This window comes from Myxocyprinus asiaticus, chromosome 41 (genome assembly GCF_019703515.2).
Source record: "Myxocyprinus asiaticus isolate MX2 ecotype Aquarium Trade chromosome 41, UBuf_Myxa_2, whole genome shotgun sequence".
NCBI lineage: Eukaryota > Metazoa > Chordata > Actinopteri > Cypriniformes > Catostomidae > Myxocyprinus > Myxocyprinus asiaticus.
The window spans coordinates 32655050-32682343 of record NC_059384.1 but is presented as its reverse complement, the minus strand read 5'-3'; the positions used below and the strand labels follow the sequence as shown (position 1 = coordinate 32682343).

Below are 27294 nucleotides of genomic sequence, written 5' to 3'. Positions count from 1 at the left end.
ACAGTTAGTTCAAGTCATCTAATCTGATTAGAGGACAATCAGAGAGTTCTGACCTTATTCATGAAACATGATGACATTTTTGTTTACATTATTGAAAACATCTTGATTAAAACAGAATTTAAGTCTTTTAGGATTTCATTTCAGGCCTCCTCCTCTAAACAATGCAAGTGAATGTTCTCCATTTTTTGACGGTCCAAAATGCATATTGAGGGCGCATCAAAATAATCCACACGACTCCAGTCGACAATTAAAGTTCTTCTGAATGCAAATGATTGATTATTTTTAGAAACAAAACAATACTTATATACTTTTTAACTACAAATGTTTGCTTCCGTACATCTTTGTGACGTGCGGGATGAGAGGGATGACATAAGGTTGTTGGTAAGGTCACGCGTCACGTGGAGGAGGAGTCAGGAAGTGTGTCACACACTGAGCACTTTATTAGGAACACTATGGTCCTAATAAAGTGCCCAACGTGGTCTTCTGCTGTTGTAGCCCATCTGTCTCAAGGTTCGACGTGTTGTACATTCTGAGATGCTATTCTGATCACTACAATTGTACAGACTGGTTATCTGAGTTACTGTAGCCTTTCTGTCAGCTCAAACCAGTCTGGCCATTCTCTATTGACCTCTCTCATCAGGGCGTTTCTGTCCGCAGAACTACTGCTCATTGGATGTTTTTTTGTTTTTGGCACCATTCTGAATAAACTCTAGAGACTGTTGTGTGTGAAAATCCCAGGAGATCAGCAGTTACAGAAATACTCAAACCAGCCTGTCTGGCACCAACAATCATGCCACGGTCCTGAGATCACATTTTTCTCCATTCTGATAGTTGATGTGAACATTAACTGAAGCTCCTGACCCGTATATGATGATTTTATGCATTGCACTGCTGCCACACGATTGGCTGATTAGATAATCACATGAATATGTAGGTGTACAGGTGTTCCTAATAAAGTGCTCAGTGAATGTATTACCGGATATCATTCTGCTTGTCTGTGCTTGCAGTGTTCTATACAGACTGCCAGTCTGTGCATTGCTCTGCGACAAGCAACGGTTGTTCCTGCCTTGGCTTCTTTTACAAATTGTCTTCTTGGCTACTTTTTGTAAGTAAACAATTTTTCGTAATCAGAGCAAAAACAGAAAAAATAACTATAATGTGTTTAAAAGTTACTCGGTATTAAGTTTTTGTTTGAAGAACTGTTGCTTTATCACACTCAGTTCTGCATGCAATCCTGCTGTTGTTCCGAATATAAGCACATCTCTGTATTTCCGGAAAAAAAGATTGTCTAATCCTATGGCTAAATCACAGACATGCTGATGTTCGGAACAATTCATTCACAGTGCATCATTTCATGGAATTAGATGGTTGCTGCAGAGCTCTTTTGGCATGCTTTGTATGCAGTGATTCTCTGACTGGTGGATCTTTCTCTGCTGGATTACAGATGGTGTTGTTGTTTACCAGGTATTACACTATTAAACATGATTTTGAAACAATAAAGTTTAAATAACATGGACTGATGGGTTCAACAAAGACATTATACCATCGATTAACAACCTTGGAGCTCACAGTAGGTCTGTTTTTAAAGGTTTATAAGCTAGCGTTAAAAATCAGTTCACTTATGGAAAAGATTTATTGGATATTTACTTCCAAGTTGCTTTGTTGCTTATCAGCTGTACAGTTTAGCTTATAGTTAGGCTAATTAACTATATTACTTGGTCGGTTGTATAGTTTGTTCCGGTTAAATGGATAGTTCACCCAAAAATGAAAATTCTCTCATCGTTTACTCACCCCCATGCCATCCCAGATATGTATGACTTTCTTCTCATGAACACAAACAGAGGTCCAAAAATCACATAAAGGCAACATAAATAATCCATATGACTCCAGTGGTTAAATCCATATCTTCAGATGCGATATGATAGGTGTGGGTGAGAAACAGATCTATATTTAAGTCCATTTTTACTATAAATCTCCACCTTCACTTTCACATTCTTTTTATTTTGTTTTTGGTGATTCACATTATTTGTGCACATCGCCACCTACTGGGCAGGGAGGAGAAATTATAGTAAAAAAGGACTTAAATATTGATCTGTTTCTCACCCACACTTATTTAGCTTCTGAAGACAAAGTTTAAACCACTGGAGTTTAATGGATTACTTTTATGCTGCCTTTATGTGCTTTTTTGACCTTCAAAGTTCTGGCCACCAATGACTTGCATTGTATGGACCTACAGAGCTGAGATATTCTACTAAAAATCTTCTTATGTGTTCAGCAGAAGAAAGAAAGTCATACACATCTCGGATGGCATGAGGGTGAGTAAATGTAAATTTATATTCCTTTAATTAGTATTTAGTTTTAGATTGAATGATTTATTTAATATTGTGGTGTTTTTCATCACATTGTTGTTGCTACCATTTTATAAAAGCAATAAGTCACTCAAGGAGTTTTAGGAACTCTGCTTCATGTTGTGCCCCAGAACACCCCTTAACTGTTGTAAAATCTCTGTAACTAGATATACTATGAAACACATTAATTTAATGCTCACTTATGTCCTCTGGTTACACTTTTAACATGCTTTTGACCATCATTTTTTAGGTTATATGCTGTTTTTATTGAAATCAGACTAGATGATTTTAGGCTACGTCTGTCACTGAGTGCAATTTATTCTGAGAGTGAATAGTGTGGAATTTGTAAAACATGAACTGAATGTAAGTCAAACTGAGAGTGTAATTCCAAATCTTAAACAGTAGAAACATATCTCTGCATGTAATTTATTGCATTAAGCTTTAGTTATAAACGTTTGCATTGCAATCACTTCAGATGTAACAAATATCTCAAAAATTTCAGTCAATATATATATATACATAATTATTATTATTTTATTTATTTATTTTATGTATTTATTTTTTATTCCTGGGTAAAAAATTAAAGCAGGTGAAGTTGTATCTCCCAATTGGAGGCCAGATTTTGTTTCACTAATTTGCTCCTCTTGTAACTGCAGAAAGTCCCAGCACAGCAGCACAACAATTATATCCAGGTGCAAGAATTTGATTCAACAAATTCTAGGTGGATACATCCAGTTTTTTCTCGGCATCCCTCCTGTTCTCTCTCTCCCATCGGAACAGCCTGGACCAGATGCCCTTGGAAAAAACAAAAACCTCAAGCCCACATGTGACGGAAGACCTTGACGAAAAACCTGAAGCTCTTCCAGTATCTTGAAAGTCATAAAGCGTGTTGTTTATTATAATAATTAGAATGGCGGGAACCAGAGACTAGTCCGGAAGATAATGAGACATACTAATGAGTGTGGAAACGAGCCAATCAGAGGAGGATGAAGAGGTGGAGGGAGTGTGATATTTTGGCAGGGTGCACATTGGGAAAGCAATACAATTTGGAAGTCTAGGGACTCAGCTGGCCTGTCAGGTTGAGGGAAAGGGGCATGATTAGGGAGCTTGAGTCTTATTCAAGAGGTGGTTGGTGTGTTTGTAAGGCAGTGGTTTTCAACTGGTTTTGCTTCAGGACCCAATAGTTTACATTGGACATCAATTGACAACCCAGTTTTGGTTGTAAAGGGGGTGTAAAGACACAGTAGCGGTGCATGCCGGTACACAAGCAATAGGGGTCATTGCTTTGACAGGAATTGCGCATTATTGTTGATACGGATTACCGTTGCGTACTGGACCACTTCCAGCACTGAAAAAAGTAAACAAAATGTCCTTTAGATCAAACATGTCTCTTACATTTCAATGGTTTTATGCATTTGGCGGCAAATTATTCAAAAAAATTATGATTGGCTCCAAACATGTATGTCCTTGATGAAAGTGAACAAGTATTTAATGGAGTCTTGGGTGTATTTTCTTTTACCTTGTGTATATTTGTTCATGGTTTTAGAGGATGAGGGCATGTCATGCAACCTGTCCATGTATTCGACTGGCTTCTACCAAGTAACAGATGAGTTTGACCCAAAATACTGTTGGACACACTTAGACTTCAACAACAAAACATCATTATGAGAAGATTTTTTCTTCCCTTGTAAAAGTTCGTAAGCCTGTATATTTTGATATCCTAACTTCGCACGATCACTGTTTGGTAAGTTATTCAAAAAGTAATCCAATACAAATTACTACTTACTACTATAAAATTGTAATCAGATTGCACTACTCATTGCTTCATAGGGAAAGTAATTGCATTACTAATTATTTTACTTTAAAAGTTACTTTCTAAAACACTTTTCACAGAAAAGTTTTGTTTTTCTGCTTAACAAATTCTAAATAATGTCTATATTTCCTCCTTGTTAGTTGTCGCATGCAGGGTATACACTCAGCACCACACGTTTCACTTGTATAATGACTTGTTAGATGCTGGGTTTCCACCAAATTACTTCTACTGTATATTTTCACTTAAGAAAACCTGAATGGGAAATGTAAGCGCAGCGCAGTTCTATAGGGAAGACTAGCAGCTGTACATCATCGCACCATTAGCTTGGTAACTCCTAGCCAATCACATGTAAGCCAATGCCTTATAAGTCTGCTCACAATCTATCACACTGCATTTCAGTGTGTTAACACGGCAACCTCCACCACCCCATCACACCAGTTGAGTCCCGTCCTGCACGGGGATAGGCTCCTCGCCCCTGCCTCCTATCTCCAGCAGGATATACCGGTTCTGAGTACAACTTCTTCAGACTGCCAGACAGGGCTACGCCAAAGAGAGACATTACATTTCTGTTTTATATTCATCAAATAATTGTCATCTTAAATTTCACTCAAGTCCACGAGTCTTCCTGATAGAACTCTTGATATGTGCATAAACTCTCAAAATTCACTTAAAAGTTTATGCGCAAGGCAGAGGTGGATTCTCTAAAATTTTGCATAAATGAAAATGCACATTAAAGTGATGGAAACTGTTTTTTCGCAAAATTTTGGTGTGTTTTGACCATTTGTTTATGTGTTCCCAATCCATCTCACAACAAAGCAATTCTTCGAACATTGACATTTATAAGTGTTTAACGCACAGCTGGTCGTTAAAGTGGGTCCTCACTCCTCACAATACGTGAGAACAGTTTAGAGTGTGGGTGCACCCAGGTATGTGGAAGCTGGTGGTGTATGGGCATAGCAGCCATTTCACTCCTCATTATGTGATATTACACACATTCTGCAGCGTCTCCAAGCAGCATTTTTAAAAATTATGTATAATTGCTCCAAAGTCGCAAAAACAAATTATTTTGTAATTAGATTACACCCAACACTATGCACGATGATATGATCAGTTGCCTTTTATTGTATTGCATGTAGCTAGGGATATGCATGGTTACCGTTTTTGACATTCGATTGACCGCAAGGTTTCACGTTAGGTTATGTGTTTTTTCGTTGGGATACGGGAATAAAGAACGTTTATTACAATGGAATTTCCTCAAACAGCTATGAGCCTAAATAGCACAATACATAGATCTTCAAATTATAAAATCTCACATTAAAGTCAAACACAAATAATCAAACTGTCACTGCCAGTAAATTCGCTCTTCCCAGGCAGGATCATATTTCCATGAGGCATGCAAACGCAAGTATCTTCATGTGCATGTAGTTACACTGCTGCGGTTAAATAGCATCTAAACTTGTCTTATTATGGTACGTAAATAGCGCTGAAAATTTTCTTGGTGAAAAAAACCTAGAATCATATTTAATAGTGTAACAGTCACATGAAGAACACAGCACAACAAATAAAACATAATGCAGGTTAAGACCTACAGTATATTTGAAAAACGGACCCAAACCTGGCCAGGCTCATCGAGTTCAGGTCAGGTTAAGTCCTCTATTGCACATGTAGAATAACCGAATTGTGATTTTGATATTCGAATAATGGTGCATTGAACGGTTAACTGAATGTCAACTATTCGTGCACATCCCTACATGTAGCACTGTTGTTCATGCTGTCCACTTGTGACAACTCTTGCCCAATCTGAACAGACCTGCAACCCACCAGTTGAGAACCACTGATTTAAGGGGTTATACTGGGCCTCTCTGCTATAGCACTTCAGCTATGCTTTGCTTAATTTAGAGCACTGTTGCCCCTGTGGTCCCTCTGAAAATATGACATGGGGGACATAAATAACTCTCTTTGTTGACCCCAAAACCCATACACCCCCATCCCATGTATTGCCCTATCCAATCCCACTGAGGGGCAGGAAAAAGGCTCGTAAATCTATGAGAAGTGAGATAGAGCCTTCATTTGCTGATGTCGCAGTAAGCGATTGTAAAGAGGATGTTGCTTGTCTCTCGCTCTCTCTAAATGGAAGAAGACCCAGGTGGCAAAAGGGATGGGTTTGGATGCAGGTTTAATGAGGGTACCCTGGTAAACTGGGGTGGCAGGAGGGGTTCAGAGCCAGATTGCAGCTTGACTGCCAAGATCTCTACGCCATGTGTGTGTGTGTATGATTGTGTATGTTGTGTATTTGCAGGGGACGGTCATGCTGTTGATGAGTAATTGATGCAAAATCACACTGGTAAATGTGAGAGAGTAATCCATAATTGCTTAAAATGTTTACAGATGTGCATTAATTACTCAAGCATAATTAGCTTTAAGAGATAATTACTACTTTGGCAAGGCCTTAACGTGTAATGTATTATTTAAAAAAAAACATGGCAATACGTCATGATGGAAGTGGCGTTATCAGTGACATGTAGCGTCTCTATTCCGTGGACAGCTGATTGGATTTGCTGGAGTCTCGGGTCGGCAGAAGAACATGCTGAGAGTATAAATTGACTCTGACCCATAGTAGAAATGAGGATAAAAGCCGTCCAGTCGTATAATGCTAGATACCCTTCCTCGCCACAGGTGCTCCACTCTGGCCATGTTATTACAGTGTATGCCAGCATTCACTTCATATGATGTCAACTCACCATTCAACTTTAGATATTACTATGGAAAAATATCACACCAGAAACCAACAGACCATAGGCCGGTGACAAAAGGTCTATTTTTATCATACTTCAGTAATAAGTCTCCATCAAATGTAATCAGACATATAACGGTGCATTAGATCAAACCTACATGTGCACATTGGTAGTAGTACAGGCACTTTTTTCATCGAAACATAACAAAAAATATATTAATAGCAAAAATTATTAATTAATTACATACTTGGATCATAACTTTTGTGAATGACTCTACCGGTCAAAAGTTTGGACACCCTTGAATTTTTTCCTCATTATCTTAATTTTTTTTTTTTTTTTTAATTCTTATGCTTTAATGCTTCAAATTAGTTTATTAGTTTGTAGACAAATTTTTTACTGTGCCTACATCTCCTAAACTAATATTTTAATAAAACATAAAATATAAGATAGTTTTGATTTGTTTAACATTTGTCATTACATAGATAATTGGGTCATTGATAAATAAGGTTGTCAGAGATGAGAAAAATGAGAAAAAAGACAAATAAGTGTCAAGTTCATTGAAATGTAATCTTTGAGTCCATGTTGGTTTCACATATTTTTGAGAAACATTAATAAAATTTTCAAAAAATTTGCAGCATTAATAAAAAATTAAAAAAACAATTTCAAAATATGATTTTTAATGATACGACAAAACAATGATTTTTCTTAAACTTTACAAACACTCTAGGGCAGGGGTTGGCAACCTATGACATGCCTGCCAGCATTAGGGGTAATCACTGGCACACCAGCAAGAACAAGAGAGGAGTAGACTATTTTATTTATATAAATTCCGCACCTGCATTCCTGCATCACACAGCGTGTTTTCATGAGCTGAATGTGAGGCTTAACAAAAAGTAAAAATGTGACGAGACTGCAGTTTACCCAACAGACTCGTGCAGCGCGTGCAAACCATTCACGCATCACGAGCCGGCAGCGCTTCACTTTCGGAGTAAACGCGCCCGCTTTGCTTCGGTCAGGCTGCGCGCATGACAGTCGACATTCCGTGTTCCATTTGTTTCTTTTTACTTACAGAACAACATGTGATGTAATAAGGAAAACACCACTCTTAATCCTTGAGATTTCCAACCCAGCATACAGGTACACCGTCATTAAACCACGGTCACACTCAAAATTACATTAAACGATTAAAAGAGAAAACATAAACCCACATCATGGGGTTAAAAAATCTGAGTCTATTCAAAATATAAATGAAACCTGGAAATAAAGTTTTAGGATTTTGCAGGTGCGATTCACCGAAAAGGGTTAAATATTTGATCGGCTTGTGATGCCTGAATGGCTTGCACGTACAGCGCGAGTCTCGTCACACTTTAATAGTGTTTAGTCTCCCATTCAGCTGATGAAAACACGCTGCGTGATCATGAAGAAGGATTACATCAAGATGTAGATTGGAATGCAGGTGTGAAAAACTTCATATAAATTGAATAGCCTGCTGCTCTCTTGCTGTTGCTTGCAATGATTGCATGATTACAATGACATAATATAAGAAATATTTAAGATTCCACACCATTTCGTGATCAGTAATCAAATAAGCAAATTTGTGACATTAACTGTGTTAACTCATTTTGTACAAAAGGACAGGTTTACTTTCATTAAAGCACTTAAGATGCTCTGTGAAAATTCACATGCAGGATCATGAGTGTATCATAATCATCAGGTTTTCCACCAAATTTTCACTCAAACTGTTATGTTGATAATATCATTTGTAATTAAAAATAAATGATTAAATTAGAAAAATGCAAAATAGAATTGGGGGGCTAGGCACAGCCATTGACCGGGCACTCCATGTCAAAAAGGTTGCCAACCCCTGCTCTAGTGGGTCTACATGGGTCTTTTCTTTTTTTCTTTTTTTTTTTCTTTTTCTTTTTTTTTTTTTTGTCATGACAACAAAATAGCAACCTACATGTTGGTTAAACCACATGACTTTTATTTGGTGGACACATTTTTCAAATATAATTTTTTTTTTTTTTTTTAAATACCATTGTTTCACTGCTTATTTTTTAAAGAAATAATTACAAATATTCTGCACTACTCATGCCAACATTTCGTTTTCAAGAATTCCAGATTTGAACCAGATTTTGTTTTGCTTTTTTCAGAGACAGTGATTTTATTATTATTATTTATTTATTTATGTATTTATTTTACCTTTTTTTGGATGGTTATAACACATGCCATTTTTAATTTATTTCTTTTAAGCCCCAGACTAATATTTCAGAATGTCTCTGAACTCAGAAATATAAAACATGTTTGTCATATTTTTATTGCATTTGTAATGTATTTTTGAATAATTTCATAGATAATTAAACTTTGTGTTATTTCATCGTTTTGATCACTTTACTATTACTTTTCTTAAATGTGGAAAATAGTCATAGTAAAGAATGAGTATCTGTGTAGTGTATACCAAATTAATGAAAAGTAATGCTTAATGTAAAATGTGCATTTTTAAGAGGGGTTTTAAAATACAACATTAAATTTAACAACATTATTTTATTGTATGCTTTTCATAAATGTTACTTTTAAATGTTTTACTTTTTTTTATAGTGTCCCTTCAATTACATTACTAATAAAATCATAATAATCTGCAAGGAAACTCATAACATGCTAATGACTCATAAAAACATTACTCTACAGTTGCAATATCAACTCTCATTATGGATTATACAGCATCTCTCATGCACTTATATGTTTGACAACCCAAATCAAATTTGAACTTGATAAAATGAGTCCAAATTGCACGTCGATGGGCTGATCTAATTGTATAAAGGTATAAAAATGCAGATAGGTTAACATAGGGAGTCTTGTGTAATCTTATTCCCACACAAAACGCTGCAGGGTACCTGTCTGTTGGCCAAAGTATGCTCGCTGGCTTTTATTTGATTTAAGGAGCTGAGCGGCCCACCTCGAGAATATTTTTTATTGCACCAATGTTTGGGACTAAATGCACAACCTTCGATGCATGCAATGCTCATTTTACTAATGTCTCAAGACAAATTCCATGAAATGAAACAAAGAGAATGTGTTGTCCCCGAATCTTCTGTTTTCACAGCAAGAATTGATTTAACTGATTTAAAAAACAATAACCACAATGTGTTATATATGGTTTACAGGGTTGAGGAGTCGGTTATCTGTGATTCCCACATCTATGTGGTATGAATGTTAGATTCATTGCACCTACAATTTATGTAAAGCCAATAAATTATATCACAAAACATTATTTATAGAGTAGAGACATCATAGCATGTTACTAAGGAATGCCCTCTTGACAAAGTCCTGTGGTGATATTTCTGTACTGTGGACTTGCAGTGAATCAATCCACCATACATTTTGGTCAAACAGTATTTACACTCTTGAGACTGTTTATTGTAGATTCCACTAATTAAAAACTAAATTCAGCAAGATGTTCCTTGCTAAGGAAATGTAGGCAATGCTGTGGGAGTACAACTCCAGAAATATATTGGAAGAACAGGCTTTATGTGATCAAGTTATTCTAAATTAAAGAACAGAGTGGTTACATGCATGGTCTGGTAAAGTGATGACTAATACATACTGTAATGCAGAATTTCCTGGCTGAAGGTGTATTTGATAAAAAGTCTCTGGCATTGTTTTTCCTGAACTGCTTTGGTTCAACAAGGCAGGGAACCAATAGAAGGAACTCCTACATCTCCTGTCCCTTGTATTTGGCATACTTAAATCTCCTGTATCACATTTTATTTACTCAAGTGCAGACTAAGTAAAATCTATGGGGGCTCGAATGTTTTTTTTTTTTACAGGCCCTCAAATAGAAATTACAATTTTCATCAGCAGATAACCATATTGTTATTTGCCATGAGCCATTGTGCAATATTTTTGTGATTCACAATCATGCAGCTTAGTGCATTGAATGTGTCAGCCAATCTAACAAGTAGTCAAGGTCCAGGATTTAGAAATATATTTTTAAACCTAGCAACCAGAAACAGACTGATTTACTTTGATGTTTGTCATGATATAGATATCTGTGCTTTTGTGGCTAATGTGTCCAGCTTTCTTGGCTATGAACCTCCAGGCCTCTCTGAGGTCATGGGTTCATCTAAATAGGTTTTAACATTCATAAATTCTGTCCCTTCATATTGAATGGTGACACCGTTCTAGATCTAAAGTCTAGATGCAATCAAAATGTTCCCTGTTTCCTTTATTAATGCCTATTCCTGGTCTTATTGTACACGATACATCTGTATCACTCCGTGTTACTCTGAATATATATATATATATATATATATATATATATATATATATATATAGTGCATCTCAATAAATTAGAATGTCGTGGAAAAGTTCATTTATTTCAGTAATTCAACTCAAATTGTGAAACTCGTGTATTAAAGAAATTCAGTGCACACAGACTGAAGTAGTTTAAGTCTTTGGTTCTTTTAATTGTGATGATTTTGGCTCACATTTAACAAAAACCCACCAATTCACTATCTCAGAAAATTAGAATACATCATAAGACCAATAAAAAAAACATTTTTAGTGAATTGTTGGCCTTCTGGAAATTATGTTAATTTACTGTATATGTACTCAATACTTGGTAGGGGCTCCTATTGCTTTAATTACTGCCTCAATTCGGCGTGGCATGGAGGTGATCAGTTTGTGGCACTGCTGAGGTGGTATGGAAGCCCAGGTTTCTTTGACAGTGGCCTTCAGCTCATCTGCATTTTTTGGTCTCTTGTTTCTCATTTTCCTCTTGACAATACCCCATAGATTCTCTATGGGGTTCAGGTCGGGTGAGTTTGCTGGCCAGTCAAGCACACCAACACCATGGTCATTTAACCAACTTTTGGTGCTTTTGGCAGTGTGGGCAGGTGCCAAATCCTGCTGGAAAATGAAATCAGCATCTTTAAAAAGCTGGTCAGCAGAAGGAAGCATGAAGTGCTCCAAAATTTCTTGGTAAACGGGTGCAGTGACTTTGGTTTTCAAAAAACACAATGGACCAACACCAGCAGATGACATTGAACCTCAAATCATCACAGACTGTGGAAACTTAACACTGGACTTCAAGCAACTTGGGCTATGAGCTTCTCCACCCTTCCTCCAGACTCTAGGACCTTGGTTTCCAAATGAAATACAAAACTTGCTCTCATCTGAAAAGAGGACTTTGGACCACTGGGCAACAGTCCAGTTCTTCTTCTCCTTAGCCCAGGTAAGACGCCTCTGACATTGTCTGTGGTTCAGGAGTGGCTTAACAAGAGGAATACGACAACTGTAGCCAAATTCCTTGACATGTCTGTGTGTGGTGGCTCTTGATGCCTTGACCCCAGCCTCAGTCCATTCCTTGTGAAGTTCACCCAAATTCTTGAATTGATTTTGCTTGACAATCATAAGGCTGCGGTTCTCTCGGTTGGTTGTGCATCTTTTTCTTCCACACTTTTTCCTTCCACTCAACTTTCTGTTAACATGCTTGGATACAGCACTCTGTGAACAGCCAGCTTCTTTGGCAATGAATGTTTGTGGCTTACCCTCCTTGTGAAGGGTGTCAATGATTGTCTTCTGGACAACTGTCAGATCAGCAGTCTTCCCCATGATTGTGTAGCCTAGTGAACCAAACTGAGAGACCATTTTGAAGGCTCAGGAAACCTTTGCAGGTGTTTTGAGTTGATTAGCTGATTGGCATGTCACCATATTCTAATTTTTGGAGATAGTGAATTGGTGGGTTTTTGTTAAATGTGAGCCAAAATCATCACAATTAAAAGAACCAAAGACTTAAACTACTTCAGTCTGTGTGCATTGAATTTATTTAATACACGAGTTTCACAATTTGAGTTGAATTACTGAAATAAATGAACTTTTCCACGACATTCTAATTTATTGAGATGCACCTGTATATATATTCAATTTATTTTTATAAATAAACGTGGTCTACTGCTGTTGTAGCCCATCTGCCTCAAGGTTTGACGTGTTGTGCATTCTGAGATGCTATTCTGCTCACTACAAATTGTACAGAGTGGTTATCTGTAGCCTTTCTGTAAGCTCTAACCAGTCTGGCCATTCTCCATTGACCTCTGTCATCAACAAGGTGTTTCCGCTCACTGGATATTTATTTAATTTTTTATTTATTTTTTTGGCACCATTCTGAGAAAACTGTATGTGTGTGTGTGTGTGTGTGTGTGTGTGTGTGTGTGTGTGTGTGTGTATGTGTGTGTGTGTTAAACCACAAACTGACATCAGGGTGTTGGGCGCCCAAGGCACATTGGTGCGCAAGGGCAACGAAGGCTATCCCGTCTGGTCCGAACCGACAGAAGGTCTACTGTGGCACAAGTCACAGAAAATTTTTATGATGGTTATGGGAGGAATGTGTCACAACACAGTGCATCGAAACCCGGCTGCATATGGGGCTGCGTAGCCGCAGACTAGTCATAGTGCCAATGATGACCCTGTCCACCTTTGAAAGCATCTACAATGGGCACGTGAGCGTCGGAACTGGACCTTGGAGCAGTAGAAGAAGGTCGCCTGGTCCGATGAATTCCATTTTCTTTTACATCACATGGACGGCCGTGTACGTGTGTGCCATTTACCTGGGGCCATTTAAGTGATTGCACCAGGATGCACTGTGGGAAGACGACAAGCCAGTGGAGGGAGTGTGATGCTCTGTGCAATGTTCTGCTGGGAAACCCTGGGTCCGACCATTCATATTTACGTGCCACCTACCTAATCATCACTGTAGACCAGGTACACCCCTTCATGGCAAAGGTATTCCCTGATGGCAGTGGCCTCTTTCAGCAGGATAATGTACCCTGCCACACTGCACACATTGTTCAGGGATGGTTTGAGGAACATGATAAAGAGTTCAAGGTGTTGCCCTGGCCTCCAAATTCCTCAGATTTCAATCCGAATGAGCATCTGTGAGATGTGCTGGACCAATAAGTCCGATCCACGGCGGCTCCACCTCGCAACTTACAGGACTTGAAGGATCTGTTTCTAATGTCTTGGTGCCAGATACCACAGGACTCCTTCAGGGGTCTTGTAGAGTCCATGCCTCGGCGGGTCGGCACTGTTTTAGCTGTTTCATCCTGCTGCCATCTCTTCTTCAGGTAAACGATGCACACGCACCTGGCCATCCACATGATCTAAAAGAAAACGTGATTCATCAGACCAGGCCACCTTCTTCCATTGCTCCATGATCCAGTTCTGATGCTCACATTCCCATTGTAGGCACTTTCGGCGGTGGACAGGGGTCAGCATGGGCACTCTGACCGGTCTGCGGCTACGCAGCCCCAGACGCAACAAGCTGCGATGCACTGTGTGTTCTGACACGTTTCAATCATGGCCAGCATTAAGTTTTTCAGCAACAGTAGTTGCTAAGTTTTTTTGTGCTACAGTAGCTATTCTGTGGGATTGGACCAGATGGGCTAGCCTTCGCTTCCTACATGCATCAGTGAGCCTTGGGCACCCATGACCCTGTGGCCGGTTCACCAGTTGTCCTTCCTTGGACAACTTTTGGTAGGTACTAACCACAACCACATACTGGGAACAACCCACAAGTTCTGCCATTTTGGAGATGCTCTGTCCCAGTCATCTAGCCATCACAATTGGGCCTTTGTCAGAGTCACTCATTTCCTTACGCTTGCCCATTTTTCCTGCTTCCAACACATGAATTTCAAGAACTGACTGTTCACTTGCTGCCATTGTAATGAGATAATAATTGTTATTCACTTCACCTGTCAGTGGTTTTAATGTTGTGGTTAATCAGTGTATATATATATGTGTGTGTGTGTATATATATATATATATATATATATATATATATATATATATATATATATATATATATATATATATATACTGTCTGAGTTAGTTAAGGCATTTCCTCCCCAGTGAAGCACATGAACCGATCCAACATGAACTGATCCAACAAGAGTGACTGAGCATTGTCACATGACCTAGCCATCCTTCAGTGGTTATGAAAAGAAGCTTGGCTTTCTCCACTGCCTGTTGGAAAGATTCCTGGACCTTGTAGTTGCCAATGTCTTGAGCTTATCATTTCCCAAGTTACAGAGAATAAATTAAAAGGTGAAAAATAAGTTTTTGGAAATGTACATATGGTCTTGGTTGTGGAGGTACCAGATGGCTCCATTCGACATATCTGTATCTTGAGCTGCTTGAAAGGCATGTCATGATGGACTTGAATTAAACAGGAACTCCTGCTGTCAAACATGAAGGACACATTTAGTGTTTTCTCAAAGACATGTGTTTACTAAGTTTTTGTGGAGAGTTTGCACTCAGTACACCCCTAGATATCTGAATTTGGGGTTTTTCCCAATGTTTACTTTTTGACTTTTGACAATTACCTTCATGTTTAGACAGAACAGCTTGTGTTATATAGCTTGTGTCATTATGTTATAGACATATAGCCTACTGTTTATGTGAAATTCAATTATAATAAAATAACAAACTAAATGAAAATGCTATAATTTTGTGGTCAGGTTGTCATAAGAATATATTGCAAGTGCATAGTTTCCAGTGTTAAATGATGCCTCGTCGAGATACAAAAAAGGTCTGCTTTGCCAGTGCACGTGCTAAAATCAATTAGTAATGAATTAGAGCACAACAAAGAAGTATAATAAATGGCAGCCATCTGGACCAAGCCAAGGTATTTGGGCTGATAATTATCAATAATGAGAAGGTAGCTGACTCTTTGCGATTGTGCCCCGGCCTGCTCACACAAATGTTGTTATCTGCATAACTGTAGTCGCGTCTGGCATGAAGGAACATCTTTCCTGTTAAATACAATACTTGTGGCTTTCCTGTATTATGTGTGTGTATTGTGTATGGGTTTCTATTTAGTAATTTTATCACTATAACAGCCTCTCCCAACAAGTTGAAGAAAATAGTGGTAACACTTTATATCAATGTTCCCTTTGTTAAGGGTCTATAAAGGGGTTTATTAATGACTAGTAAGTCATTTACAAATGTGCTATATATCATTAATATGCTATTATAACAACACAAAAATAGTTACTTTCATGCAATCCTTAAAATAGTGAGCATTTTAACATACATGTTATAAATGCTTAATAAACAAACGTATTAATGCTATTATTAATCAGAAACATAAAATGCCCCAATTCATAATTTCTGTCACAAATCAGCAAACATAGGCTATTAAAGTGAGATGAAAAGGAGGGACTGTACCATTTTGCTATAATCTTCTGTTTACTGGTTACTGTAATGTATTGACTCACATTCGTTGTCACTTTTCTTGTTACACTGATGTCAAAAGAAAGATGTATCCCAACTTACCTAGTCCTAGTTACCTAAAGTCTTCTGGAACAACACTTTTCAGCTCTTCATGCTCATTCACAGCATATATCATGTAATAAAGCCTGATGACCATTAAACCATACTGAACTTTATGTACAGTACATAGGTTTCTGAAGTTGGTGACTCCTTAATTAATTCTTCATATGTGTCCACTTTACGGTAAGGTACATCTTCATAGGTTACTAATGTTGAAAATGTGTAATTAAGCATTTATAACATGAGGTAAAGTGGCTCACCATTTGGTAAATATTGCATGATAGTTACCCTTTTTTATTCATTTCGTCATAAGCACGTCAATGATTTATAATGCATTTGTAAATGAGTTATTGGTCAGTAATAAACCTCTTTATAAACCTTTTAAAAAATGGAACGTTATTGTAAATGTTACTATAAAAAACCAACAACAGTGCACATTGTGGTTACTTTAAGAGGTAGGAATCACTATGTTATCAGCTTGGAATTCAGTCAGTTGCTCATGCGTCAAGCCAATAGTTTGTTACTGAGGAATGTATCTAGAATGCACACTACTTAAAATACCAAAATGAATGTTGCCTGAGGATATTACACTCACATGTCGCTCTTTGACTGAAAATTTTAACTTTAAAGAGTATTGAAAACATATTTAATGTTTTAATCTACAGAAATTAATATATTTGAACAGAGGTTCTTGACATTTGTATTAGGTAAAAATGGATTGGAAATATTTTTATTTTCTTGAAATTTCACCATGACCTTTTTAGAAATGAACAGCTGTCCAACACGGTCATGTTTACTGAGATCATGGCACATCAGCCATGAGCCTTTACCAGACAAAATACCACTTGTTAATATGGTCCCCGTCTAATGCAGACTTAGAATTGTGACATTTTTATATGTGTTATGCCAAATTATTGGAAAGTGTTGCACCATGTGCAGCATTCAGAAATAAAACATCTCTATCCAGCTTGTACTCAATCTCTAAAAGGAATAAGGGACATGAGGAATACATATGATGGAGTAAGTGGAGCAATACATTTCAGGAACACTTCGTTCATGACGTTAAACTCAGGAATGGGTTCATAGCACTTTCAGCTTCACAATTTGCCAAAATAATGTTTCTTCTTTGGCTTGAAGGATATGGTTTATTGTCCTTTGTCTCTGTCTCCTGTTACAAAAAATAACATAAAAACTGTATACATTTCCAAAACAACACAAGCTTTCATAAGACAATGGTTAAAGAACCACAGCAGATCAAGAAAACACATATCTTAGCCCGAATGATTTATTAAGACTTTTGACTTACCTTATGAGTCTTGTTTATGAACTAAGTCTGTGGAAACTCTAATATAACAGAATAAATTTCCAAGTAAAAGTCTGTTAAAGCATTTTAGTTTCCTCTCTGGAATTTAAACCACTAAAAGCAATTTGTTTGTGCTCTGCAAGTTATTCTTCCATTATAAACTTGAAGATTGACTGGCCTAAACAAATCTCAATGTAAATGCACCTACTTTATTTAGAGCTTAATGCAAACTAGAATTACTGCAATTTTTCAGAACACATATACATTTGTAATGCCTTCTAAAGTCAACAAATACTATCAGCATATCTCATTAGCTGTAAACCAATGCCAGACTATTATATTCCAGTCATCTCTAGGTCATGGCAACAGAGGTTTGCACTCTTACTTTCTGACCTCTAATGTTCATCAAATACTCTCAGATATTATTAGATTGCATAGTTGTTTTTGAAGTGCATTTCAATAACTTCAGTCTAAGAGCATAATTTCCCTACAAAATGAGCTTCTCTGTGTTATCTTTATGGCAAGGTATGTTTGATGTTCAGAACCACTGATTTTGAGATGCAAACATATCTTTGTATCTAATTACAAAGAGCCCAAACTTCCCTTCTCTGGTTCAATGCACAATATTAATGAGGTCAATGATTATGTTAATTGGGGAACGTTCTACAGCATGTTTTAATTAGTTTTCTGTATTCTGATTTAATCAAGAGCCTGAAAACTTCATTGGACGCTTGAAATTCATACAGTTCTCAACATACAGTCTTTAGAAGGACATTTAAGACTGTGTGAGAGCATACAGACGTTTAGACTTTGAGGAATTATTTTACACTATTTCGTCTTTCAGCATTTTTTTAGAGGCTTTAGTCAAATTAACAAATATGCCCATCGACACACTCAAAATTTCAGTCGCATAGGAAATTGTCCTGGATGGTATGTATCCGATTACATACCCTCTCATTTTCTGACTTTGTTTGGCTTGTGAAACAAACAAAAAAATACTCAATTTTGAGCTGTTTTATGAGTGTATTAAGTTTACAAATTACTTCTACAATGAATAACCTTCCGAGAATCCATTTGAAGGACCATTATCTGAGTGTTCCAATCTATTGCCTCACCTCCAGACTTTAACATTTATTGTAATGATGAGATGCAATTAAAAGAGCAGATGTCCACAAGCTGCTCTCATCTGAGATGAGTAAATAAAATGCAAACCCACACAAAGATTTTCCTGATTCTCATGACAGGTAACCAACTAGAAGACTCAAAACATGATTTAAAATAAGGGGTTTATTCTCCCCTTAAGGTGCAGGATACTGATCTTATTTATAATAACTTGTATATAACTTTTAGTATTTTTACAGCTCACATAGCTGTAGTTTTCTGACTCTCGTTTTCATGTTTATGCTTGTTTTGTTTGTGACATATAAAAAAATTGGTTTGCAGAAGATTACCCATATAGAAATCTGATATATAGCAATGTATGTTCATATATGGCTTTCACTGATATGAAAAGTAAAATTGTTCATATATACAAGACATATTTCAAAATACTACAAAAATTGCCTTTTTTATTAATGTAACACATTTTCTATTGGAATTTGAATATGTAAATATATGCTCAAATAAATATAAACTTCTATTTAATATATATTTGTATTTATGGCCATGTGTCAGATTTCTGTATGGGATATGCGTGCCTCTATCTTAAATGTATTGTTTTAATGGACTGCCTATTTAATTTATTTATTTTTTATCAACAGGGTACTAATATCCCTGCAGAAGTTCGGGGACTTCTATTTCAAACAACTAATTGGAATGACCCCATTTAGCAACGTGTCAAGGGAACACGACAACATAGACAATGTCAGTGCCTCCACAAATCTTCTGTGGTCCAAACTTAATAGTGTGTCATGGTGTCTACAACTAATTCTGGAGGGGTCACAAAAACCCTTATGACTCATGTCTGTTGACGGCTCTTTTCTATAGTAGTGTGCATCCAAGCTGTGGGGCAGAGTGGAAAAAATACACAGTATGGCATGGGCAAAGGGATATACTCAATAAACATCTGACCAGAATTCTCCAAGGTCCTGTTGGGGATAATTCCAATATGTTCCAGTAACACTTTATATTACAGTGTCCATGTAATGCAGGTAAATATAATTAGGCTAATTGCAATAGTAATACCACTAATAAAGTATTTACAATATTAATCAAAATAATAACATTATTAGTACATGTTCATTTGTATTACTCAGTAATTACATTTGTAATTACACTGTAACAATTTAAAAGTTTAAACAATTTTTTTAGTTAACCTATCTTGCATGCAAACGTGTTGTCTTGTGGTTTAAGTGCTACGCAGAGAGACAAATAATAAACATTATTATTATTATTTACAAAAATGATTGAGAATCTATTTAGAGGTGAGTGGGTGTGTTGCTTGATTAAAACAAGATGGTATATTAGGGCGTAAGGAGTTACATATCTCCCCTGACCTATCAAAACTAGAAAAACTGCCAATTTGCATGTCTTTACCCTAAGACTCTATACTCCTTTCTTTGCATAGCAATGATAAATACTCTTAAAATAAACATCCATCTCAATACAGAATAACAGTCACACTCCACAGACTCTCTGGCGCACTCTTGTCAATTTGCACCCTGCCTTTGGGTTTAAATGTCTTTTTGTTCGTCTTACTCTCATTTCAACATGATAACCCCAACTGCACATCGCTGAAGTCAGAGAAAGGTCAATCGCATATAAATGAGAGGTGAAAAATGTCAGCTGCTTTTACATGACAGAGAAAAAACAGTGATGCATCCATTTCTAGACAACAGCTGTGCGACAATCACACAAGTTCAGCTGACTTCAAATGCAGCCTTAAAAAACAGACAACCAGTAATGACAATATTTTAGACTACACAAGATCAGGTGCAATATGTAAAGCTCGCATTGACTGTTATGTAACTTGTTCGAAAATACATTGTCATTTTTCAGGATTGAGCAAGACGCTTTTGGAAAATATTGTTGCAGTGTATGTAGTATATAAAGTTGAAATAAAGTTTCACTCCGTGAAAATAAATACAAAATAAAATAAACTAAGTTAAGGTAATGCGATTGTGTTCATTTTGAAAGGTTCTGGTACTTTTGGGGCCCTAGGTTTCTAGCCCAAAATAAACGCAAACTTTTTTTCTTTAGCTAGATTAAATAGTGTTGGAAGAGAAGCTTACTATCAACATTTGCAGTGGTTATGGGAGAGTTGTTTGGCGATACATATTTAATACATAACACATACTGTACATAATAGTTTTCATAGAGTTATACTAATAATATCAGTCTGAGAGTATATGGATTACTCAGAAATTACATACGTTATTACATTTTAAAATATAACAGCCAATATGTGTTCCTTTTGACAATTTAAAACGATAAGCCTGTATATCCGGTTAAGGTAAATTACGGTTTGTTCAAATATTTTAAATAGCTAACCCAGAAAGCTGATATATGGCTATATATATATATATGTGTGTGTGTGTGTGTGTGTGTGTGTGTGTGTGTGTGTGTGTGTGTGTGATTAAATGTACATATTTAAATTCCAATAGTATTTTACGAATATGAAAACGGACATTGTTGTAGTGCTTTAAAATATGTTCCATATATGTACAAGTATGTAGCTTTTTTTATATCAGTGAAAAAACAAAATAATATATAGCCTAGCCTATATAATATGTGTTTTACATAAATTGCCTTATCTGCTTTTTCCGTGGAAAAAAACTCGTTCGTAACAGTGAAAAAAAGATTCTGACGGCTGTTGCATGTTTATGAACTGTCAGTTGTGCACCTTTAATGTTGGGTGCCCATTATGTGCGTGACACCTAAATAACTTTTGACCTCTTTCGAATGACCAAGTCAGTTTGCCCTAATGTGCATGTTGGGATACGACAATGGGAAAACTGACGCAAAACAGGCACAGCTATTTTAGTTAATAATCATCTCCATCAAAAAATATTCTCACATTACCACATTGCAGCGTCGTTTGGCCGAGAATATGATTTCTGCTATTTTATTTTCTGGAGGAAAAAAATAAAAAAATAAAAAAAATAGGAGTAATGAGGATAACAGGCAAGTGAAACGACTTCCTTCAAAAATGTGCATTCCATTGTACGGATCAATACATAACACTTTCTACTACTACTCTAACGGTGCATGAATGAAAATGTACCAGAACGTTTGAATAGATAGAGTGTTAAATAGAGTCGAACAATTCATTTTATTGCCATCATTCACATATCTCAAAACCTAATAACCCGTGGAAGGAGAATATGAACATATTTCAAAAAAAAAAAAAAAAAACAAAAAAAAAAAAATCACCTCAGACATAATGCATTCCGTAATCGCCCCTACTGTTTGATGTGCCAATATGTTTAGATTTTGCCGAAGTCAGTATCTCTTTCTTTCTGTCGGCTATTTCTCACGCGCATGCACGCGCACGCCAGTCCATACACTCTCATGCATTAGTGCACACCCCGAAGAGGAACATGTAAACATTGTAGAGTTTATTGCATTTTCTTTAAGCGATTAAGCACTGCTTTTCAACTTACATGTTGTCGAATCGCATTTGAAAAAATAAAATAAAAAATAAATAAATCCAAATGGCCACGAATTAGCAACACTGCAATGCTCGATTCATTAGTTTCACAGCCTTAGGGCACAGCTTAAATGTGCAAATGCTAATGATCTTGTGTTAGCTGAGACACACATACAAAGTTGCATGCATGCACAGTACTCCTTATACTACATTCCCGCTTTCATTCTGGAAAACTTTCTGACCGTGAAGAAATAAAAGATACGCAAAAATTAAACCATTTCTCTCTCTCTCTCTCTCTCTCTCTCTCTCTCTCTCTCTCTCTCTCTCTCTCTCTCTCTCTCTCTCTCTCTCTTTTTTATTTTTATTTTTTAGATTGCAATGTCCAAATAAAATATTTTGTAGTGTGCGCAATCCCTCAGTGAGAATTGCGCACTGGTGATATTAAGCACGCTCATGATCTTGATGTGCGTAATGGGGCGATCAACCAAGTTGCAACCAAGAAAAAATAAAGAAATAAAATCCAACAGCCATTCTCTCCTTGGTTAAGTTTGAAATCCTCCACCATATGCTGGTTCCAAACCACAAGTATAACTGCATAAAGCCATGACGAAAGTTAAGTCATGTAAACGATTTAAATAAGGCCAAGTAGATGAGTAAATCCGTCACGATTTGTCTTTTTAATGCACTACAACGTTACTCTAGGGACGTGGTCAATTTTAGTCTCTCAACATAATGAGGGTTACAAAAGTGAAAATTAAATTACTCAAACATTCATTCGTCCTGCCGCATTAGCAGGCATTGGTTTATTTAGAACTAAATTGTCATTGTTGCTTTTGTAGTTTCCATGTTAAGGGTTAAATCCTAAAGACTCTTGTCCTTTAGATAGGCTACTTAACACCTGTGGTTATATTGTTGCACTTATGTGATGTTTTATTTTAGACTCAGTTTATTAACAAATAATAAATAAATATTACATAAATAAACAGAAATAGGTTACAGATATGACTTGTGGTGTTTCTTTTGTTGATATTTATCAACCTCCAATTCAGTCATTTAATGCACATCTGAGAAATAAGATATTGAAGGCAAAATTTTTTTTTTTTTTTTTTTTTTTTTTTTTGTACGTTTAATTCTTTAATATTGTACGAAAAGTAACCAAACATTATTTTGCAAACTAAATTTGACATACCCTACGAAAGTATTTTCCATAAATACCGATTATCTCTAACATGTTACCGGTCCTATACATGCGGATAAATATGGAAAATTGAGTTATATACAAGTAATAATTTCTTGCAATTGCCAATGCAATAGACAGATAGTTTTATGGTTTTTTTTTTTTTTTTTTTTTTTTTTTTTTCACTTACATAAACAAGATTGACACGGAGCTTCAGGCTTTCACTACACGGTTTATCGACATGACATTAAATAACAACAACTGTGTACTACTCAGACTGGACTGAAGACGAAATGTTGCACTGGATACAAAAGCACATTAATACTAATCGGTTAAGTAAACGTGTAGACTGTGGTAATACTGGGTAATTCACATTTGGTACACATAAACTATAACATTCTTTTCAATTAAGACTATTCATCGCAATATTCGTAGAACCATCTCATTTGCCATAAATCTAGGGACCACATTTTCACAAATTCCCTTAAACTGTATTATGACTATTTACAAAATAAAATATTACATTTTAAACTAGGTGAATCTTTATGTACAAAAAACTAAAATAAAATAAAAAAATACAAATAAAAAAGACCTGCTGGTTGCATGCAATGGGAGTTCTCTTTGCAGTCCCGAAAATATATAAAAAAAAGAAAATAAAAAAATAAAAAAAAAATAAAAAAAAAAATGGTGGACAAATTCGGCTGTTAAGAGCGTTGCACACCCCGTCCATGCATCGTTCTCTCTAGACAGCCGTTTCTGAAAAGCTATCAGATTCTTCACATTGTGTGTGTGTGTAGGTCCACGCGCGAATAGGCTGATTTTTGAGTCTTGAATCCCAAGCAGTCTCAATTCTGCAGTCTTTTGAAAATATTTACACGTACCATTCATTAAAATTTGACGACAGCGTGCTGTGGCTGCTCGTGTGGTGGACTGTGGATGATGCTGGTGATATGGAACTGCTGCTCTGATTTTCTGTGGAAGGGGACACGATGGTGGGCGGCGTGGAGGACTCGTAGCCCGAGCTGGCTGCTGGAGAGGGTTGAGGTCCTTGAGATGTTGACTCGTGAACCTGCATTGAAGTCAAACAAAACCGTTAATGTAAAGCGAAAATATCGAATCATCTGTGCTATATAATATCCCACCTTATGGAAACCATAACAACCGTTCGCGACTGACTTTATTTCATATTGTTTTTATTTATTTATTTATTTATTTTATTTATTTTATTTTATTTTATTTTTTTATTGTCATTTCATAAAATCACATTTGTGGCTTTCAAGTCATGCAGAAAAGGATAAGGAAAATGATGCTTGTAGTATAAAAGTAAACTGTTAAAAAGTAAAACAAAACAATTCTAAAGAAGTTCATGCATTAATGAATGTGAAGATGAATTAGCGGAAATATCATATTTTTTACCTTCATGTGTTTCCGGAGGGAGCTGGGGTGTGTGTAGGATTTATCACACATTTTGCAGAGATAGGGTTTGTCAGAGGTATGCACGTGCATGTGTTTCTTACGGTCACTGCTGTTCGCAAAGCGCCTGTCACAGCCTTCAAACTCACACTTGAAGGGTTTTTCACCTAACAAAAACACAGAGCAAAAATCTCTCAAAATATTTGCACATTTTAGGACGGTAGTATATTTCTGTGAATAAAAATGTTAAATGTATAGATACATAAATTGTATTAATTAAAATGTAATAAGATCGTTAATTATGAGTGCATTAAAAACAGTTACTGTTTTTATACCACTACTCAAAAATATCCCAATTAAATCGACCTAATTATTCAAGTTATTTAGCAAAAATACTATACTCGTACATGTTTAATATTATACACTCCAGAACGAAGAGAAACACTATTTCATTATATATATATATATATATATATATATATATATATATATATATATATATATATATATATATATATATATATTTGTTTGTTTTTTTGTTTGTTTGTTTTTGTTTTTTTTTGTTGTTGTTTTTTTTTTTTTTTTCTGGGTTTGAAAATTACTGATAAACATAGCATCAAATAATAACCATGTAATATGTCACTATTATTTCTTGGCTTGCAAGAAATGCTTATTTACGGCTCCACAACGACAAAGTAACAATAATGTTATTAATATGATGCAAATAATAATTTCTTACCGGTGTGTGTTCTTTTATGAATTTTCAGATTTTCTGACCGAGCAAATACTTTTCCACAGCCGGGGAACGGACATGGAAACGGTTTCTCTCCGGTGTGCACTCGAATGTGATTAACAAGTTTGTACTTTGCTTTAAACGGCTTTCCTTCCCGGGGACATTCTTCCCAAAAGCAAATGTGATTCGACTGCTCCGGTCCCCCAACGTGCTCCACCGTCAGGTGGGTCACGAGCTCGTGCATGGTGCTGAAAGTTTTGTTGCAGGACTTTTTCGGATTTGTCAGTTGCTCGGGTTCGACCCATTTGCAGATGAGCTCTTGTTTTATGGGCTGTCTCATATACCGAAAGAAGGCCCCTGCCCCGTGATGGGCAGCCATATTCATGTTCATGGGGCCATAGCCGTGCAACTGAGTCGAGGCATAATGTTCGGACCTGGGACTCGCGACGTGGCCGTATTGCTCAGCTCTGCCGTACATGTCCCCGGAAAAGCCCAGGCGCATCTGACTGTTCACCACGTTGGAGGAGGCGTGCGTGGCCGCTTGCTCGTGCAGTCCCGGGAAGAGCAGGTGCCCGGCGGCATCAGAGTGTCCGTGTGGCCCGGCGAAACTTCCCGCGGCGGAGGCGAACAGACTGTGCTGCGCGCTCGTGGCGTCTCCGAAGCCCCGATTCCGAAACAGAAAGTCCCGAGTGGAGTTAAAGGCGGCGGTGGAGTAAGAGCTGACATGAGTGTGGTGGTGATGGTGTCCCAGGGCAGCGGCGGCGGCGTAGCCGGGCGCCTGCGAGGAAAACGCCGTTTGCCCAGAGCCCAGATCGTGGGTGCCATGGTTGATTTTAAAAGCGCCCATGCCGTCGGCGAACGGATTGATGCCAAGAGCCACTTCTCTGTCTGTAACTTCGCCTGTTGAGTGATGCCTAGTGGAGCCGAAAGTAGTCACTCCAATGGTGGGATACTGTGGTCCTGCGTCCAAGAGCATCTTCAGTCTGCAGCTGAGGAGACTGAGAGAGGAAGAATCTCTAACAACTGTCTCTGCTTGCAATTTCTCTGACTTAAGTGTGCAAGGCAAACTCCGATCCCCTATTTCTATTTACTTTTTAGTGGAGAGGAATTTCCCCTCTCTTGCTCATCCGATGCACACGCAAATCATGTGCAATATTGTCTTTTGCGGTTTGTCTTCCTGTGGCGCAACTTTCACCTCCTCAGTCAGGCGGTGAGCTTCAGACTGATAGTCGCAATCATTCCTGCAGATAAATGAATTGAAAAGACAACACCGTCCACCCCTGATGAATGGGGAAGGAGGGGGGCAGCACGTGACCCCGTGCTCGGACCATCATTGGAGAGGGTGCTCTCCCCCTACTAACATTCACTCACCAAATAACAGCCCGCCATGCCTCAGCATCAGTGCGATTGGTCGGTTTGCATCATCAATCTATGGGATTGTCGGGAGGTTGCTGACTGTGATTTTGCTCGGGATGGTGAAATTCTGAAAACAGAGTTTAGGGAATGCATGGCAGAATACTACCTTTTATCCCAGACGGAGGACTTCCTCGTTTGGCCTTCTTTTGTGAAAGCCATGTTAAACTCCTGAAGTAAACCTGCGCGTGCATCGAGTAAACACTCTAGTAAACACTAGGTGAAGTTTAATATACATTTTTTAATTTATTATTTCTAATGGTGTGGACCTATGTGCATCAGTTTGGTGAAAAGTCTGCATTTCACATGTTGTTTCCATAAAAGTGGATGTGAAGTGAAAAAAAAAAAAAAAAAAAAAAAATGAGGAAAACGGGCCACAACACCCGCAGTCCTGCATCACTTTCTTTTCTTTTCTTCTTTTTTCATCTTTAGCATTGAGCATTT

General features: G+C 37.1%; 1 protein-coding gene across 1 annotated transcript; it reads right to left on the bottom strand.

The window, feature by feature from the left end:
• Positions 1-23436: 23436 nt before the first annotated feature.
• LOC127431989 (zinc finger protein ZIC 1) lies at positions 23437-26698 on the bottom strand. The gene is made up of 3 exons (XM_051682699.1): positions 25444-26698; positions 24708-24871; positions 23437-24360 (listed from the first exon to the last, which is right to left on the bottom strand). The coding sequence occupies exons 1-3, from the start codon at positions 26411-26413 to the stop codon at positions 24163-24165; spliced, it is 1332 nt and encodes a 443-aa protein (XP_051538659.1). The 5' UTR covers positions 26414-26698; the 3' UTR covers positions 23437-24162.
• Between the last annotated feature and the right edge of the window lie 596 nt (positions 26699-27294).

Excerpts from the sequence above, each read along its gene's own strand:
- LOC127431989 (XM_051682699.1), bottom strand. The coding sequence starts at position 26,413 with ATGCTCTTGGACGCAGGACCACAGTATCCCACCATTGGAGTGACTACT. Across the intron at positions 24,872-25,443 it reads TCATAAAAGAACACACACCG|GTGAAAAACCCTTCAAGTGT; the intron begins GTAAGAAATTAT and ends TGTTTTTGTTAG. Across the intron at positions 24,361-24,707 it reads CCCTCCGGAAACACATGAAG|GTTCACGAGTCAACATCTCA; the intron begins GTAAAAAATATG and ends ACTTCAATGCAG.